The sequence below is a fragment of the Rhinichthys klamathensis genome, unplaced genomic scaffold (genome assembly GCF_029890125.1).
Source record: "Rhinichthys klamathensis goyatoka isolate OS25496 unplaced genomic scaffold, OSU_Roscu_1.1 h1tg000764l_1, whole genome shotgun sequence".
Lineage (NCBI taxonomy): Eukaryota > Metazoa > Chordata > Actinopteri > Cypriniformes > Leuciscidae > Rhinichthys > Rhinichthys klamathensis.
Window position 1 is genome coordinate 639656 of NW_026607165.1, and position 16991 is coordinate 656646.

Here is a 16991-nt window from a genome sequence, read left to right on the forward strand (position 1 = left end):
TACAAACAAAACTACCCCGTAGGGGAAAACAAATGACTTGACTGACTTGAAACAAGGGGTAACACACCAGGTACATGCAACAACGAAACAGCACAGGACTGCAAACACAGGGAGAATAAATAGGGAGACCAAACAAAGGAGGTAACGAGGGAGGACAGGTGGGGCAAATGAATCAATCAGGTAATGAGGGAGGACAGGTGGGGCAAACAAATCAATAATCAGGTAACAAGATGGGAGGGGCTAGACAATCAACAGGAGAGCACAAGGAAACGTATGCCCTGTCCCAAATGGAACCCTAAGCACTCGCGGTCTTCCTCTGAGTCCGCACTTTCGCGACGTAACGCCGCTTTGAATGTCGGGAAGAAGTCTGCTGTGGAGTCCGCATCAGCGTGGGCTCGGCAAAAGTGCGCATCAAGGGCGCAAATCGACCGCAGAGGGGGCGCTCGCGAGCACTCTTCTGAGATCTAAAAATGACAAATGGGACACACTACGGTCTCACGGACTTAACGGACACGCGCACGCGGCAGCCATTGTAAGTCCACAAGACCGAAAGTGCACATGAAGTGTGCCATTTGGGACAGGGCCATACATGACAAGCCATGTGCTCACACCAAACGTGACTTGAACACAAGCACATGGCCAGTAAAACCAATCACCAGCCATGTGCTCACACAAAACGAGACATGAACATGCAGCTAATGAAAACACTCATAAGCCACGTGTTCACACAAAACATGACAACATGAAAGCACACAGCTAGTGTAAAACACAAGCTGTGTGCTACACAGCACAATACACGAAAGCACATGAAACAAGGCACAGACAAGATAAAACAGGTGTGTCAGGGCTCTGTCACAAAACCAAGAGATAGACTAGACAGAAGTGACATAACCCTGACATAGTACCAGTGACACTAAAATAACACTTATGCAAATGTGAAAGTATTAAATGAGCATAGGGGTTTACAGATTGGGAACATAACCCAGTAGGCCTATAAAATGAATGATAGCATCGCAGTGCTCTTATTTTAATATAAAGCACACTCCGTTTCTGAACTGGGACAGAGTTTTGGTGTCTTCAGTAGCCTATAGATGTTCACTGCACCTCATGAACGTTTTTGTGATCCTCCAGCCAAGCGTAGTACATCTCCACAACATAACTAGAGCTGCAGGCCGCCAATGAAGGCTCAGGAGCCCCGCTGGAACAGTTACGGCGTGGGTCAAAAACTCGCTTCCCTGTCCCCACGTGCCCCATCATCCATTGGCTCCTGCTTCTTAGAGCACCAGCCAGGGACCTTAGCTGACTCATGTCTGCAGACATTCATAAATAGGAGACAGCAAGGTATTATGGCAAACTTAATCAGAGCTGTTCTCAGAAGTTCCTGTGAATGTTTTAAACATTTTTAAAATCAGAAAAAAATGTTTGAGTGATTTAACCCAGAAAACACCAATACCAGCAATCTAGTGCTGCCTAGGGTCTAACCGCCCTGTTATTATGTTCAATGTTTGGCGGGTTAAGCTATGATGAGCATGGGTCTTCAATTAAAGAGATGGTCAAACAATGTGAACCGTTTAGAATTTAAGCAGGCCAGTTGTGGTGCGACTGATTCGCTTCATGGAATAGCCTAATAAAAATCTCATGTGAGTGTATTTAATGATATTTTCCAAAATTACTATTTATTAGCCCTACTTTACATTTAAAACTTAAAAGGCACCTTTAAAAACATCCTCGTTGATGCCGCAAGTGTTCTTGTGGATAACCTTGCGCTGTTAAAATGATCAGAGCTTCAAGCTAGTACCGGCGGTTCATAAAAGGCTTTTAAATAGAGCTCGTCCTTCATCTCCACCCATTCAATGACAAATTGATTTGAACGATGTAAAATCCCGTTGCCAAAACCACTTCCAATAGCCTACATTTATGCGATGCAAATATATGGGCGAACAGTCGTAAAGATGCATCGATTGGGCGATTGGTTACAGCTGTTACCCATCCATGTTTCCATTCGCTCGACACACGCGACTGAGTACACGTAGCTTCATCTCTACGTCATAACAAACAAATTTCACCTTGAGCTGCTCGCAGATGAAGATGGTCCGGTTGAGATCAGATGCGGTCTGTCGTGATTCAGTTTCTTTTCTGTCCTATAATCTGTCCAACGTCAAATCCGTCCCATAATCCGCATGCAAGTGCTGAATGCGGCGCTGCAGTTGGTCACTTTCAGCTCTAAACTGCAGCATCTAAAATAACAGCAGGTTTAGAGTTCGTGTTTAATTTATTTGACGTTTTATCTTTGTACAGTTTTGCTATCATACTGCATTTTATGTTGCCATGAACTAGGTTACTTCACACCTACTGTATCAAATGTATCCAGTTCAGAACAATTGCGTAAATGGACACAATAAATAATGCACTATAAAGCACCTGTGCTGTGATGCCTGTGGGTATCAGATATATAACCCTGCATATCAGAGTTGGACATCAGAATTTATTTGAGAATGCATTTGATATTGCTGAATTTGAATGGTAGATGTAGAGTTGAAATTAAAGTGTACATTTTGTGTAAACATATATGAGATAGACACATTAGATGATTAAATCATAAACCAAAAAAATGATATATATATATATATACAATTATATCATATATTATCATAGTATAAAAACAAACGAAAACCATCAAAATTATAGAACTTGGAGACTCAAACGAGTTGGACAATAAAACCACAATAATTTATTAGTATGGTGTAGGGCCTCCTTTTGCGGCCAATACAACATCAATTCGTCTTGGGAATGAGCGATAAAAGTCCTCCAGAGTGGCCAGAGGGATTTTGAGCCAACAGTGGCCAGATTACTATGCTGGTGTAGGAAAACGTTTTCTGAATTGCTTCTCCAAAATACCCCAAAGTGGCTCAAACATATTTAGATCTGGTGACTGTGCAGGCCATGGGACATGTTCAACTTCACTTTCATGTTCATCAAACCATTCTGTCACAAGTCTTGCTGTGTGTATTGGTGCATTATCATGCTGATACACGGCAACCCCTTCAAGGTACAATGTTTGAACCATTGGGCACACATGAACGCACCAGAACGGTCCGATAGTCCTTGGAATGCCATGATATTGGAGCCCAAACCATCACTGATCCACCCCCGTTCACTCTGGGCACACAACAGTCCGGGTGTTAAGCCTCTTTGGTGCTTTTCCACACTGTAACCTACGGATTTGAGAAAGTCAGCGAAGCTGGACTCATCAGAGAACATATTGTCCACGATTTTCATTATTGGCATCAATGAAACTGACATTTGGCATTGGCAAAAGTGACCAAAGGTTTGGTTACAGTAGCCCGACAAACAGATTTGGTGGAAACTGGACAGTCGGATACCGTGCCTCTCGATACAGTACATCACAAAGACTTGCTGTCCTGGTCACAGATGAGCCAGCGAGAAGTGCACCAACAATTTGTACTGTTTTGAACTCTATGTCTTCCATTATGTTGTATGGATGGCATTATTTTATGTACAGGTGCTCTGCTCTTACTGATGGAATGTAAAATCAGTGAAGATTGGCCACCGGCCAGGTGCATATAGACGCGTGAAACCTCCAACACTATATTGACCAGTGTTTCATCTTCACTGTCCAACCTCTGTACCTGATGATTCTACGACACTGGGAAATGCTGGGACTTGACTCTTTCACTTCTTACCATGCTTTCAATGCACTTTACTTTTAATAAAGGTTAAACAGTAATTAACAGACACGTATATAAAACCCACAACCACTGTGTTTAAAATTTAATTAAACATTTATAAAAATTACTAAGTTGTGCCAGGGTGTAATGAGTACATTGATATTTTCAGTAACCTCTAATTCTTAATCACATTGGACAATTACGCTTTCCTAATTTTCTTAAGGATTGTGCAGAATTCACTTGAACATGTGGCTTCAGTCATCTAGATTGATGGTCGTCATGTTGGCGGATTTTACAGTCTGAGCTAATTGCCTTCCCTCCCCCTCAGAACCTCAAAACTAGTTTCATCACTCTTAGTGGCCAACAACCAGAAAAAAGAAAGCATTGTCATCAATCATCACTGGGCTGCTATCATGGCTGTTTCAGAAGTAAAGCAGACATGATTAAAATACAGCATTAAGAAAATGCCAAATGCATGATTTTCAGGATCAAAGTGTCATGAGTGACCTTTTTATATGTGGAAAAATATACAGCAATTCAGACTCTTAAATAAATAGAGATCTTAACAATAGATGCAAACACAGTTAGTAATAGTTTGCACAATTGTACTATATGGAGCAGCACTTATTCAAGCTGTGACCACAAAAAGTGCAGCGTAACAGTAGAGTAGTACAAGGTGCCGTATGAGTCAGAGGTTCATATCGTGGAGCTGTTATACACGTCATTATAATAAAACATCTACATTGGTCCTTCTCTGCTCTTGATCAGAGCTATAATCGAAACTAACAAAAAGCGTCTTGTAACCGAGCACAAGTAAGGTCATGCAATTATAAGTGAAAATGCCATTTTTGTGCTCTCTTGACTTCAGCTCTTGAAACAGACGGAGCCGAGAGCCTACTTTACCAGGGATCTTATTAAAGGCAACCGTCATTTAGAATGTAAAAAAAAGTAAACGTGTTTTGATACTTCCATGCCCACAATTTCATTCTCTATGAAACAAATGTTGACAAGAATGTAATGCTTCTTAACTCATTTCAGTGACATTTAAATTTCTATTAAAGTCTGACCCTTTAAGGACCTCAGTATTTGAGAAAACAAGGGGATCCTGCATCCGTTTTAAACCAAGAGCGCATTTATAGGGGACCATCTTTTGGTCCTCAAGTGGTACTTGTGTTCCAGGTTGAACTGATGAAAATGTTCAAAAGCATTTGAGGATGATTAGAAACAGCCATAAAGGTGGTGATCAAAAGAGGTCAGTTAAGTCAAATTAGAACTAGAAGTGGCATTATACAATTAAGGTGTATAAGTGCTGGACAAAGCTACAATCTAGGTCTATTAGTCTGGTTCTGCTAAAAAAAAAAGAGAGAGAGAAAAAAGAGTGGTATGATTAGAGTTGGACTGAAGAAAGAAAGATTGTTTTATATCAACTGAAATGTGACTTAAGTGAATTTAAAAGATACACATTAAAGATAAATCGTAACAAGACTGTAAGGATCATTTTTCATTGTTATGACTTGGATAGATGGCATTGAATTTGCAATTGAGCATAAATAATTGAACACATAAAACAGTAGTCTACTGGCTCTGCACTAATCCATGTGTCAACTTGGGTAAAAGCATTAGCATGTTTTGATTAGCATGCCAAAAGATGTCCTGAACATGTATATAGCAAGCAGAAAGAAAGAAACAACAATTTTCTGAATCAACAATTTTAATTATCAAATCATAATAAAATAAAGAGCAAAACATATGAAAATATTCACTACCCTTAAATATCAACCCCATTTCTTAAAGGTGCCTTTGATCAAAACAATAATCGAAACAGTAAAAACCTTGACTGTAATAAATTGCTAAAAATGTCATGCAGAGACTATATATTTTTACACAATTTGAATTTGCAGCAGTTCCATCAGTGTGATTATACAAGTTGTTTTTCAACAGATACTTTTTCCTTTTCACGTCTTTCATTATCAAATCTTTTCATTTTTCAGCAAAACTTTTCCCTTTACGGCTTGTGCAATACATCTTGCAATCAAGTGTCACGGGGGACCTTACTGTGGTTTTCATGCATACTTTGTTAATGATCTCTAAACACTTTATTCTGAATCACTGTTAGTTTCTGGATATGAACAAAAACATTTAAAAAGACTACACCTTGGTCACCCAACTCAAATGGATCATTTAATTCCACAAGATCATGCAGTAAATTTGATCCCAGGTAAGTTTGTGTGGCATTCTAGGAAAAACATCCCCGAGATCAAACCTAGATGATGTTCATCAGAAATAAGGATTTACAGTCAGAGTGACTATTGCTATACTTCCTGTCGCCTTATTCATAGTGACTTCAACCTTATACTTACTGGTAGAAAAGAAAGGCATAATGTGCTTCCCTATGTCTCAGACAATCACCCAAAAAGTCTTGTCTAAAGGAGAAGAAAGCACTGAGGCATTTAGACAGGTTCAGTTAGCCGTTGGCCAGCATTAATGGCAGTCTGCAGGAGAGGGGGAAGGTGCAGTGGTCAAGTTGCTGTCGCTGGGGCCAGGGTTGGGCTCCACTTCCATATTTGTACTGACCTTATCCATGATGTACCCATAGAGATTGATGTTAGGCCACTGGCCATGCTTAGACACTACATTGTAGTACTGCTTTAAGTGGAAGTACAGATCGCCTAGGAGACAGAGAGAAAGAGAGAGAGGAAGAGGAAAAAAAAAAAGATTTGAGGGATGGTGAGCATCATGGCGTCAGCCAAGTCCAGAGCCATTCATAAATCACAGAGCACACAAGTTTACTGCCATCTCCACTTTAGTACAACAGATGGCTGACAGCGTTTTCTCAAAAAGGTTTCAATAAACGTCAGAAAGGAAAAATGGGACAGAAACAGAGAACTTCACAATACTGAAGAGCACTAATGGTTGTATCATTTAATTATGTAAAACAAATGGCTCAATATCGCAGGAATTTTGAAATTGTTACTGTAAATGTATTTCACATGTAATTAGCCAGTGTATTTTTTTCTTACATTTATCTATATAAACATTTATTATATAATAATTAAATCATATTTCACAATGGTACTGTTTTACTGTAAATGTATAGCCTTGGTGAGCATAAGAGATCTTGCCAACCCAAAACTTTTGACCATCTGTCAGTCTGTATATTTTTTATTCATACATAAACAATATATACAATTACATCCACCTCCAATAAAACCAGGACATCCATTTTTATAATGTGTTAGATCTTATACAGAATGAACCACACGTAGCAGGCCTCTTACCGACAGTGACGCAATTGTCTTTAAGAAAGGTGTACAAGTCGTGCACGTCCCTCATGAGTCTTTCATCTCCAAATGTGAAGTAGGCCACATCTCTTCCTGCTTCAGAAGCTGCCATCAACTGCAGCAGAGCTGGAAGGACAAACAGACACAGTCGATTCAAACAGCCACGCAATCTCATTTCGAAATCACAGCGATTTGGCTCTTAAACCTCAGCGATTAAACCTTTGACAAAATCACACCGGAACATTCAAATCTGCGTTTGCGCTGCCGCTGACCAAGAGAGAGCAGTTATCATGTTTAGGTATGAAACAGCTTTTTTTCAACCACACAGTATCATTATTTCTGTGTTCAAACATTCAAATGATCAAATTGATAAGTTTATAGTTCGGATATAAACACTGTCGACAACAAGCTAAAATTTCTAAAGCCATAAAAACCATGTAGGAAGCATTTCATATTTCGTTCTTATTTCTCTTTAATGCACGCATCGCTAAACAGAAATGGCATGCATACATTTACGCATGGATTCCTGTCAATGGGAATATGGAATATGAAAGGGGAAAAAAACACAATGTAGATTTACCCCTCCCACCCCCCATTACCACAATGAAGGGTCAATCAACCGCGGCATGCTCTATGATATATTGTTAATATTATCGGAGGGTCCCCAGAAAATACTGATAGCTGCCCAACCTAAATGAATAAAATATGGTGTAATACATCATTGATGGCATAGTGTGGATTCTTTAGTTTTGCTTCATGTTCCTAGCAGTAGAGAAAATGACTGACACATCCAATTTGTTTTTAAAAGGTAAATAATCCATGTCTAACAACCCCTATTAAGAGACTCAATCTTAGTCACCCAGCTTCAAATTGAGTCTAAAGATTTTAAATATTTAAAGAGGTTGAATGTAGCCCACTGATGAATGAACGTTGTTCAAATGAGGGCAACCAATTACAACGGGTAATCTGTAGTCAAACCAGCGCTAAACTAAACAGACTGGCCCAAAATAACCCAGCATCAAGATGAATTTACTGCGTTATAAGTCAATGGGAGAAATTAACTAGCTCCACATTCAAGCACACATGGTTTCAACAATGATGAACTATCAAAGATGGAATTATCTCATGAAACGGGCTTCCATCCTTACAACAGAAAATGATCAGCTGGCAAAGTCACAAGCTTGCCATGAATTTATGGATGAGGCTGGAAAATCAGTTGCACTTGTAATGGAAAAGATAAATGTGTGTCAGCTGATCAATAACAGGAAAGTGGCAAAAACATGTCTTGGGTCAAAAAAAAAAACAAAGCAAGAGAGCTTCTTTGTTTCGTCTCAATGCCAAAATACAACAAAACCAGAAATTAATACAAAAATGTAAATACAAATCTAGAGCTAAATATACTCAACTGACTATTTACATTATAATGTTGTGATGGCTAAATAACACAGCTTTGATTGAAGGTTTTATTTATTTAGTCAAAAAACAATATGGTCTTTTAATATCAGCCATTTATGAGTTATCACCCATAAACATGACAATAATTAACAGCTGGAATATCAGTAATGGTGAGATTTTTAACATTGGTGCATGAAATTTGAGAAAGAAATGTCCTATAAGAGCACCTTGAAAATTGTAGCTTCACTTTGTGATGACCTGCATGTACCTTTGAGATGAGTGTCGCCTCCAAACGCACCGCATCCCCAGTTCCCTGTGGCAACAGCCGAGAGGTTCTGAGGGCTTGTACCATGCCGCATGAAACTGCAGAATGCCTGGAAAAAGAAGTCATCCTTTATAATAGAGAAACAAATACAAGCTAATCACTGCAGAATACAAGAGACTGACAAGACGACTCGGTCATGCCTCGTTAAATTCTCTAAGCAACAGATTGGCAAGGTTAAGAGAATCAAAGGCCATTAGAGCTTGACAGAGGTCAAGGATTTGCCATTTCATGTCATCAGTGTGAAACACTTTGCATGAAGCCTTTGCTGACCTTGTTTAGCTCCCGGGTCATTTTCTCAGGCTGAAACTGTTCCATGAAATTCCTGTATTTCAGTGCATCCATGGCCACAATCTCTGTGCACCTCCGCTGCCACTCGTCTCTGAGCATGGGTAAAGAGGTTTATTTTATTTAGGGCTTCCCTCATTTTTACTATCTTGGATGCTTTGTTATATTTAGGACAGCTAAATACATTTTAAAAAGTGCAGGAACCCATTTAAGAGGTGTTTCCTAATGTTTTTATCATCAGAAATCCATAATGTTACCTGGGTATCTCGTCTTTGTGATTGTCTTTCCATTTGAAGCTCTCTGCATAGCCAGAGTACTTGCTGTATTGCTCTGTGCCTGAAAGAAGAGCAAATAAATAAAACAAATGCATATAAGTGGGTCAATTCCAACAACAGTATGCATAACATTTTCTTGTCCCCACCATATTATAGACAAAAATCGTTTCAGTTAATCACAAAATTAAAATTAGTGAGCATATAGGAAAGAGAAGTTGTAATGGGTTTTTACATTTTCAACTTTCTTTAGTGTGTAATGTTACTGTTTGACGGTCTGCGAAGTTACAAAGCACAAAGGTCACTGCAAAGGGAGTAATTCTCTATATCAGTAAGACCGGTTTCTGAACTCCCTGAAAAGCCTCGATTATAGTCTTCAGTTTTCGTCCAGGAACGAACACATCACAATATCCCTCATTTAAATAATTCCCACCCAAGGTATACGCAAAAAAAAAAAAAAAAGCCTGGATGAGTTGCGTTAGTAGTCTGTTGAAAGTCGAGGATATGACTTTCATGAGGATATGAAACGCACTCAAAAGCAGTTGATCAATCACAACATACTGGTCCAGTCGACCAATAAGAGCTTCTTACTGTGCTTGTCGGTATGAGGGGCTTCATAGAGAAAGGAACTAAACAGGGTTACGTTTCCCAAAAGCATCCTGAGCTAAGTTGGTTGTAGAGAACATTGGTGGCAATGGTCTCCACAATCAACATGGGCTCACGATGATTTTGGGAAATGCAGCCCTGATGTGCTGCAAGAATATAAAAATTGTGATTTTGTTTTTTTACATTCATGCATGAAAACCTATCAGTTCCATCAGAAACAGATATACACTGAACAAAAATTATAAACGCAACATTTTTGTTTTTGCCCCCATTTTTCATGAGCTGAACTCAAAGATCTAAGATCTTAGAAGTATCTATGTACACAAAAGGCCTATTTCTCTCAAATATTGTTCACAAATCGGTCTAAATCTGTGTTAGTGAGGTGTTAGGTGTGGCATATCAAGATAGTGATTAGACAGCATGATTATTGCACAGGTGTGCCTTAGGCTGGCCACAATAAAAGGCCACTCTAAAATGTGCAGTTTTACTGTATTGCCGGGGTCCGGGGGGTCCTGGGCTGGTGTGGTTACACGTGGTCTGCGGTTGTGATGCCGGATGGATGTACTGCCAAATTCTCTGAAACGCCTTTGGAGACGGCTTATGGTAGAGAAATGAACATTCAATTCTTGGGCAACAGCTCTGGTGGACATTCCTGCAGTCAGCATGAATGAATGTGTTTGGGATGCTCTGGATCGGCGTATACGACAGAGTGTTCCAGGTCCTGCCAATATCAATCAACTTCGCACAGCCATTGAAGAGGAGTTGAATCTCTTTTACTGTGGCCAGCCTAAGGCACACCTGTGTAATAATCATGTTGTCTAATCAGCATCTTGATATGCCACACCTGTGAGCTGGATGGATTATCTTGGCAAAGGAGAAGTGCTCACTAACACAGATTTAGACAGATTTGTGAACGATATTTGAGAGAAATAGGCCTTTTGTGTTCATAGAAAAGTCTTAGATCTTTTGAAAAATGGGGGCAAAAACAAAAGTGTTGCATTTATAATTTTGTTCAGTGTATTATGTATATTTGACTTCTTATTATAACTAGAAGCCCTCTCAGGCACAGTTTTCCTTATCGATTTTTTTCAGGACACTCAAATCAAACCATTTGCTTAAGCAACCATATCTTGATGTAAAAAAAACACTTCCAGACACTGCATGTCCCTTCAATCACGAAGACCTCCAGAATCCTCCACCCTCACCTTGATTTAATTAGTGTTTTAGTGGCACTCTGACAAAGAGCAATCACAAGATTAAAATCCAGTCCCTGTACTGACGCTTCAGCATTTCTGCCAACTGTACTGATGCAGAAAGTGTGCATTAAAGAGCCCGTGTCATGATGCATTACTGGCGGGATATGATTTGCAGCAAAGGCGAGTTGCATTGCAATAGAAACGGAGATGACCATGAATATTTCGTTTGTTGTAATAACCGTGATGGAATGGCTGGATCCATTAGAGAAGGCCGTTCCCGCAGTCATTCATTGTGGCCAGAGGTAATACTATTAAGTGGAAGGAGAGTGCAGCTGGGGTGAGAGAGAGAGAGGACGTAAGTGAAAGAAAGAGAAATGACTAATATCTGAGCTTGATTCCAAGTGAGGGTATTTTGTGACAGGGTGGAATGCTCCCAAGTTCACATTGACTTTGAGGCTGATTTTCTAGAATTTTAACTCACTAGAACAGCTCTAAAAATGACTTCTCAATGGTGTATAGCCACTTCTGCTCCATAACTATCAAATCTTTTCTGGTGTTTCAGGAAATGACATATGGGTTTGAAAGGCACAAGATTTTGATTGATTAATGGTTTGTGCATCTGTGCAATGGTTTGTGTCCTGTGCTTTGTTTGGAAGATGTCAGAGGGCATGGGTGGATGAGAAATGAGCATGACAGCAGGTGTGAGAGACGGCAACAGCCAATCACAGCGCAACATTTCTACATGGCTGTGACTGCACCCGGACCTCAAAAATTAGGAGTGTTCGACTATGCGAACGATTCTCTGGACCAGGTGAAAGAATTTGACTCAAACATAGTACATACAGACCAACATGGTTTATTTAGTCAATGGTTCTGAGAGATTTCTTTCTGAATTTAAATGTAGGTTGTAAGTTAAGCTGAACAATATTCTGTTATGAACACAGCAAGAGGAAAATGCTAAAGTTATTTTGCATCCTGTCTGCATCACCAGGTAGGAAAACAAAGACAGAGGGCACATCCTGGTGACAACCTTGGAAGAATCTTTTTTAAATAACTAGGTAGTTTTCATTTCAGTTTCTCTATGCTGTCAGTTTTTCAGGATCAAATCTCCCTTGAGAGATGCTCACAATTTTGAGGAACATGTCTAACACTTCAGGGTTGTAGTTAACTAAAACCTGAAATAAAACAAACTCTAGCTGAAATTCAATATAAAAAACTACATTTATTTAGTTTAACTTAAAGAAATAGTTCACCCAAAAAAATTAAATTTTTTGTCATCATTTACTCACCCTCAAGTTGTTCCAAACCTGTATGAATTTCTTTCTTCTGCTGAACATAAACGAAGTTATTGTGAAGAATGTCAGTAACCAAACAGTTGATGGACCCCATTGACTTCCATAGTATTTTTTTATTCAACTGTTCGGTTACCCTTATTCTTCAAAATATCATGTTGTTCATGCAGTCAGCAGATGTGCAGTCATCATATGTTCAGCAGAAGAAAGAAATACAGGTTTGGAACAACTTGATGGTGAGTAAATGACAGAATTTTCATTTTGGGGTAAACTTTAATGTACTAAAACAAAACTATATAAAAAACCTATATAGACAAGTTTTATAAAAACAAAACAATTAAAGTGAAAAATTATAATAGTATCACAATGCTGCTAAAATAACACTGTGATTATTGGATTGTCACAACAACAAAATTTCAATCGTCAAAACCAATATAATTAATCCATTTAAAACACTGCCATGTAATTTTCAAGTATTTCTCGAATTAAGTAAAACTTGCTTCCAAGTAATTATTAAGATTCTAAGCAATTATTTAAATGGATATTTCACCTAAAAATGAACATTCAAATAGAATGAAAATAAAAGAATATATATTAATTAATGCCTCAGCGTTTTTGTTCAAACAATGGAAGTCAATACCAATATTCTTCAAAATATCTTCTTTTATGTTCCACAGAAGAAAGTCAGTCATAAAGGTTTGGAACAACATAATGGGGAGTAAATGATGACAGTTTTCATATATATATATATTCTTATCAATATTGCTGTTAAATAAACAATGCAGAGTGGCAGTTCTTTTAGGCAGCATTTATTTGTCTTTTGACAAATTAATTTTCACATCTATTTCCATAACCATCGCAATCATGTGTGATTACGATATAAGTATTTTTTTAAAAACTTTGATTGAGCCAAGGAGGTAATAATGTTCTTGTCAATCATTCAAACCGCTTCACAAACTGATTCATTACCAAACTTATACTCAAAAGTCTTTAAGAATCTATATCTAGTAGTCACAACACACACAGCCATGAAGTAACCAAACTGAGTCGGCACTACTTATACTGAATTGAATGGTACTAAATTTGTTTTGGTCTTTTCATATCAATTGAGTTTCCTTAGGTGTGCGTATGGTTCTGCAGCAACAGAGGTGGGAAGGGAACAGCAAGGTTCAGAATCAGATGTTACAAACAACGAGTGAGGAAGTGAAGAGACAAACTGTTTGTAATGTATCGGATACAGGACACTTACTCATGACCTGGGCTCCTCTCCAATGCTGCCACTCAGTCAAAGAGCACAGTTCATAAAGGAGGAACAGAGTGATGGAAGAATAGCGTAGGGACAGAGAGAGACAGAGGAAGAGGGAGAGATATGAAGTGAGAAGGAGGGGGGGGGGGGGGGGTGGGGGGTTGTCACTTAACGTGTTGACTCAAGCACAGTGAGTTGGAGGGTGAAGAATGGGGCAATTCAGCTAGAGAGAAATGAGGAATAACAGGGCTGCCCTGAGTCCAGCGTGAATCAATGTAATGGATTTACGTTCAAATTGGATGAGGAGGGAAGACGGGGGAGGGAAGAATGGAGCTGAATGTATACAAGCTTCTGTGAGCAATGGCAAATTACTTGCGGCAAAAATATGCAATGTGCTACTCAGCTCGCTATATGCAGTGTTAGAGAACTGTGATTACAGCGACTGACTTCATTAGTGGATGGAAACAAACCTGATCTCATGATTATCGGAGCCTGCATCAAACATAAATACCTAAAAACATCCATGATTACTCTATCCTAATTGCTGGTCTGATCCCACAAAACAAGCCAAATTATTTTCATGATGTTCATTTCTATTAATGGTTTTTGAATGTCTACGATCTAAATACTGTGACAGTGGCTTCATCATTGTGAATGAATCAAGATATATTCTTTTCTTTTCATTCTATTTGAATTTTTTTTTATTTTTAGGAGAACTATCCCTTTAAATAATTACTTGGAATCTAAACACTTACTTAGAAGCAAGTTTTACTTAATCGAGAAATACTTGAAAATGACATGCCAATGTTTTAAATGGATTAATTATTGTATTGGTGTTGACAGCTGAAATTGTGTTGTTGTGGCAATCCAATAATTAGTGTTATTTTAGTCGCATTGTACAGTATATATATACGCATTGTATATATAATATCGCTATTATAGTTTTTATTTAATATTTTGATTGTTTTATATATATATATATATATATATATATATATATATATATATATATATATAGATATATATTCCATTTAGTTTACCTTAAAAGGCACAATATGTAAGATTTTTTCGCCACAAGAGGGCGCAGTTTCCAACAACAAAGGCGTATGTTGATGACGCAGTGATGAGCTGAATGATGGGACTTGCTGTCAAGCTGATGGATCTAATAATGTTTATGGATGAGTGCAAACATTCATGTTTTTTAACATTACAGTGGTATGAAGCAGGTCGCGATTGCTAAAGAGACAGATATCACACGCGAGTCCCGCGGATATAAAGGAATAAGGACATTTAATTCTACTGAACTACCCGCAAGTGCTGGATTACTCACACAGGTCAGTTTATTAGACGAATTAAACTTGTGAGGTAAAGCAGCGCTGCTTCACTTGGTCTAGCGTTACACTATCACACTAAACGGCATTTAAATGTGTGTTGAAAGTTATAATGTTAAACTACGTGTTAGTTCGTTTGCTATACGAAACTAGCAGTAAGCTATATCAACATTAGAATAACATACTGACCATATTCTAACATTTCATCATGTTGAGCTAACGTTATATAACATTGATTTGTTTTATGTACATTTGCTCACCTGTCTAATAAAGCTGTCAAGTCGTGACTCGTGAAGCTCTGTCAAGTCCAAGTCGCGGACGTGGAGCTCTCGGCATCTCAAAAACACCACGCTGATATTGATTGATAAACATTACGCACTACGCAGTTGTCCACGTCTGTTGCCATGGTTACGTCATGGCTATGGCAGTATGAACGGAAACCGAGGATAGCGCGGATATTGCGTCATTGACAGGCGACATTTTTTTCCGGGACGGCCACTTATTTAAAATTGGAATTTCTCTGAAATAAAAAAATCTTTTGAGACTTTTGGGATATTGTAAGTACACAACTGCAGGAAATATATCACACTGTGCAAGTGGTTTTTGGATATTTTATTACAAAATTCTTACATATTGTACCTTTAAATGTACTTTATAAAAAAAAATAACAACAAACAAAATTCATAAAACTTTAAATTTAAAGTGAAAACGGGGGAATTTTGACTTTAAATTTAAAGTTTTATGAATTTTGTTTGTTGTTAATTTTTTTAATTTAGTACATTAAGGTAAACTAAGTGGAAAATATATATATTGCCTTGGCAACTAACTAAAGTTCTTTATATTTTATGTTATTTCAGGTAACGAAAATGCTATCTATCTATCTATCTATCTATCTATCTATCTATCTATCTATCTATCTATCTATCTATCTATCTATCTATCTATCTATCTATCTATCTATCTATCTATCTATCTATCTATCTATCTATCTATCTATCTATCTATCTATTTTAATGAAGCAGAATCATTCAATTCCTTGTGATTCCCATGCCAACCAATTATATAATGAGCCATAGGTTAATCCAAGTACAAAAATATTTTTACAATTTTTAGAAAACAGGTGTTTGAACAGCCAGAAGGGAGGAACAAGACACTTCAATGATGGCTGACATCAATCAGACAGGGATGTGTGAGGGTGTGCAGACAGACGGGAGGGAGGAGTGGACTGTTTCCAGTCCTGTGCATGTGTGTGTGTGCTGACCTGTGATGATGAGGCACTCGTCGTGGTCCAGGGCTTCCGTGAAGAGGCGTGATACGATGAGCTCAGGGTTGATGAGGAAGCGTATCTCCTCCTGGACCAACCCCATACCTGTCACCCCTCCACCCACCATCCTGTTTGCAAAGTCCACCTGCAGCACAAATAAAAGCACATATTCATCTCTAGCAAAATTGTTCAGCTGGAGTAAAAAAAAAAGAAACACAATTTCATCCTTGAACATGGTGTGAAATTGTGTTACAGTATAGAGATCTATGATACTTTAGAGACTGCAAGCCAGGCTGTTTGTCCATGATGTCACCAGAGATTAAAAGTTCAGGTAAGGGACAGGGTGCTAAAACGCACAGGGGTGGAAAATAGAGTTCTGTGCCCGGCTGTGCGTAAAACTACAAAAGATGAGAGAATTTTCTGCACAGTTCAGGATACCTTAAATTTGTACACAATTTTTGGTGCATGTACAAATCCAAAATTAACTTTTTGCTAGACCTGCTGATGGCCATTGAATTAAGAAAATGTAATGGGCACAAATATTTCTCATCAGCCACGAAATTGTAATTATAATTGGAGAATAAAAAACAAAAAAAAAACAAATAAGTTCTGCAAAACAAAAGAAATCTGGACAAAAAAATCATCTTAGATAAACGTCTCAAAACATTTTTCAGATGTAAAACACAAAAATACATATAATAAAAATCAATAAAAATAATTTAACATTGTAATAAAAAATAAACATTATTATTATTCTTATAAAAAATGTGATGAAAATGGGTTTTTTTCCACTAAGGTGAAACAAAAAT

General features: G+C 38.1%; 2 protein-coding genes across 2 annotated transcripts in view; both read right to left on the minus strand.

Annotated features, from left to right (window-relative positions):
- The window catches only part of ogdhl (oxoglutarate dehydrogenase L), a 38235-nt gene extending 35990 nt beyond the window's left edge, over positions 1 to 2245 (minus strand). The window contains exons 1-2 of the mRNA XM_056242876.1: positions 2067 to 2245; positions 1105 to 1310 (exon numbers count right to left, since the gene is read on the minus strand). Of these exons, the coding sequence (XP_056098851.1) occupies positions 1105 to 1308 (204 nt within the window). The 5' untranslated portion in view covers positions 1309 to 1310; positions 2067 to 2245. The remainder of the gene's footprint in view (positions 1 to 1104; positions 1311 to 2066) is intronic.
- Positions 2246 to 5382: 3137 nt separating this feature from the next.
- parga (poly (ADP-ribose) glycohydrolase a) overlaps positions 5383 to 16991 on the minus strand; it is a 32186-nt gene continuing 20577 nt past the window's right edge. The window contains exons 13-18 of the mRNA XM_056242873.1: positions 16180 to 16327; positions 9233 to 9311; positions 8961 to 9069; positions 8634 to 8739; positions 6968 to 7096; positions 5383 to 6358 (exon numbers count right to left, since the gene is read on the minus strand). Coding sequence (XP_056098848.1) covers positions 6171 to 6358; positions 6968 to 7096; positions 8634 to 8739; positions 8961 to 9069; positions 9233 to 9311; positions 16180 to 16327 — 759 coding nt within the window. The 3' untranslated portion in view covers positions 5383 to 6170. The remainder of the gene's footprint in view (positions 6359 to 6967; positions 7097 to 8633; positions 8740 to 8960; positions 9070 to 9232; positions 9312 to 16179; positions 16328 to 16991) is intronic.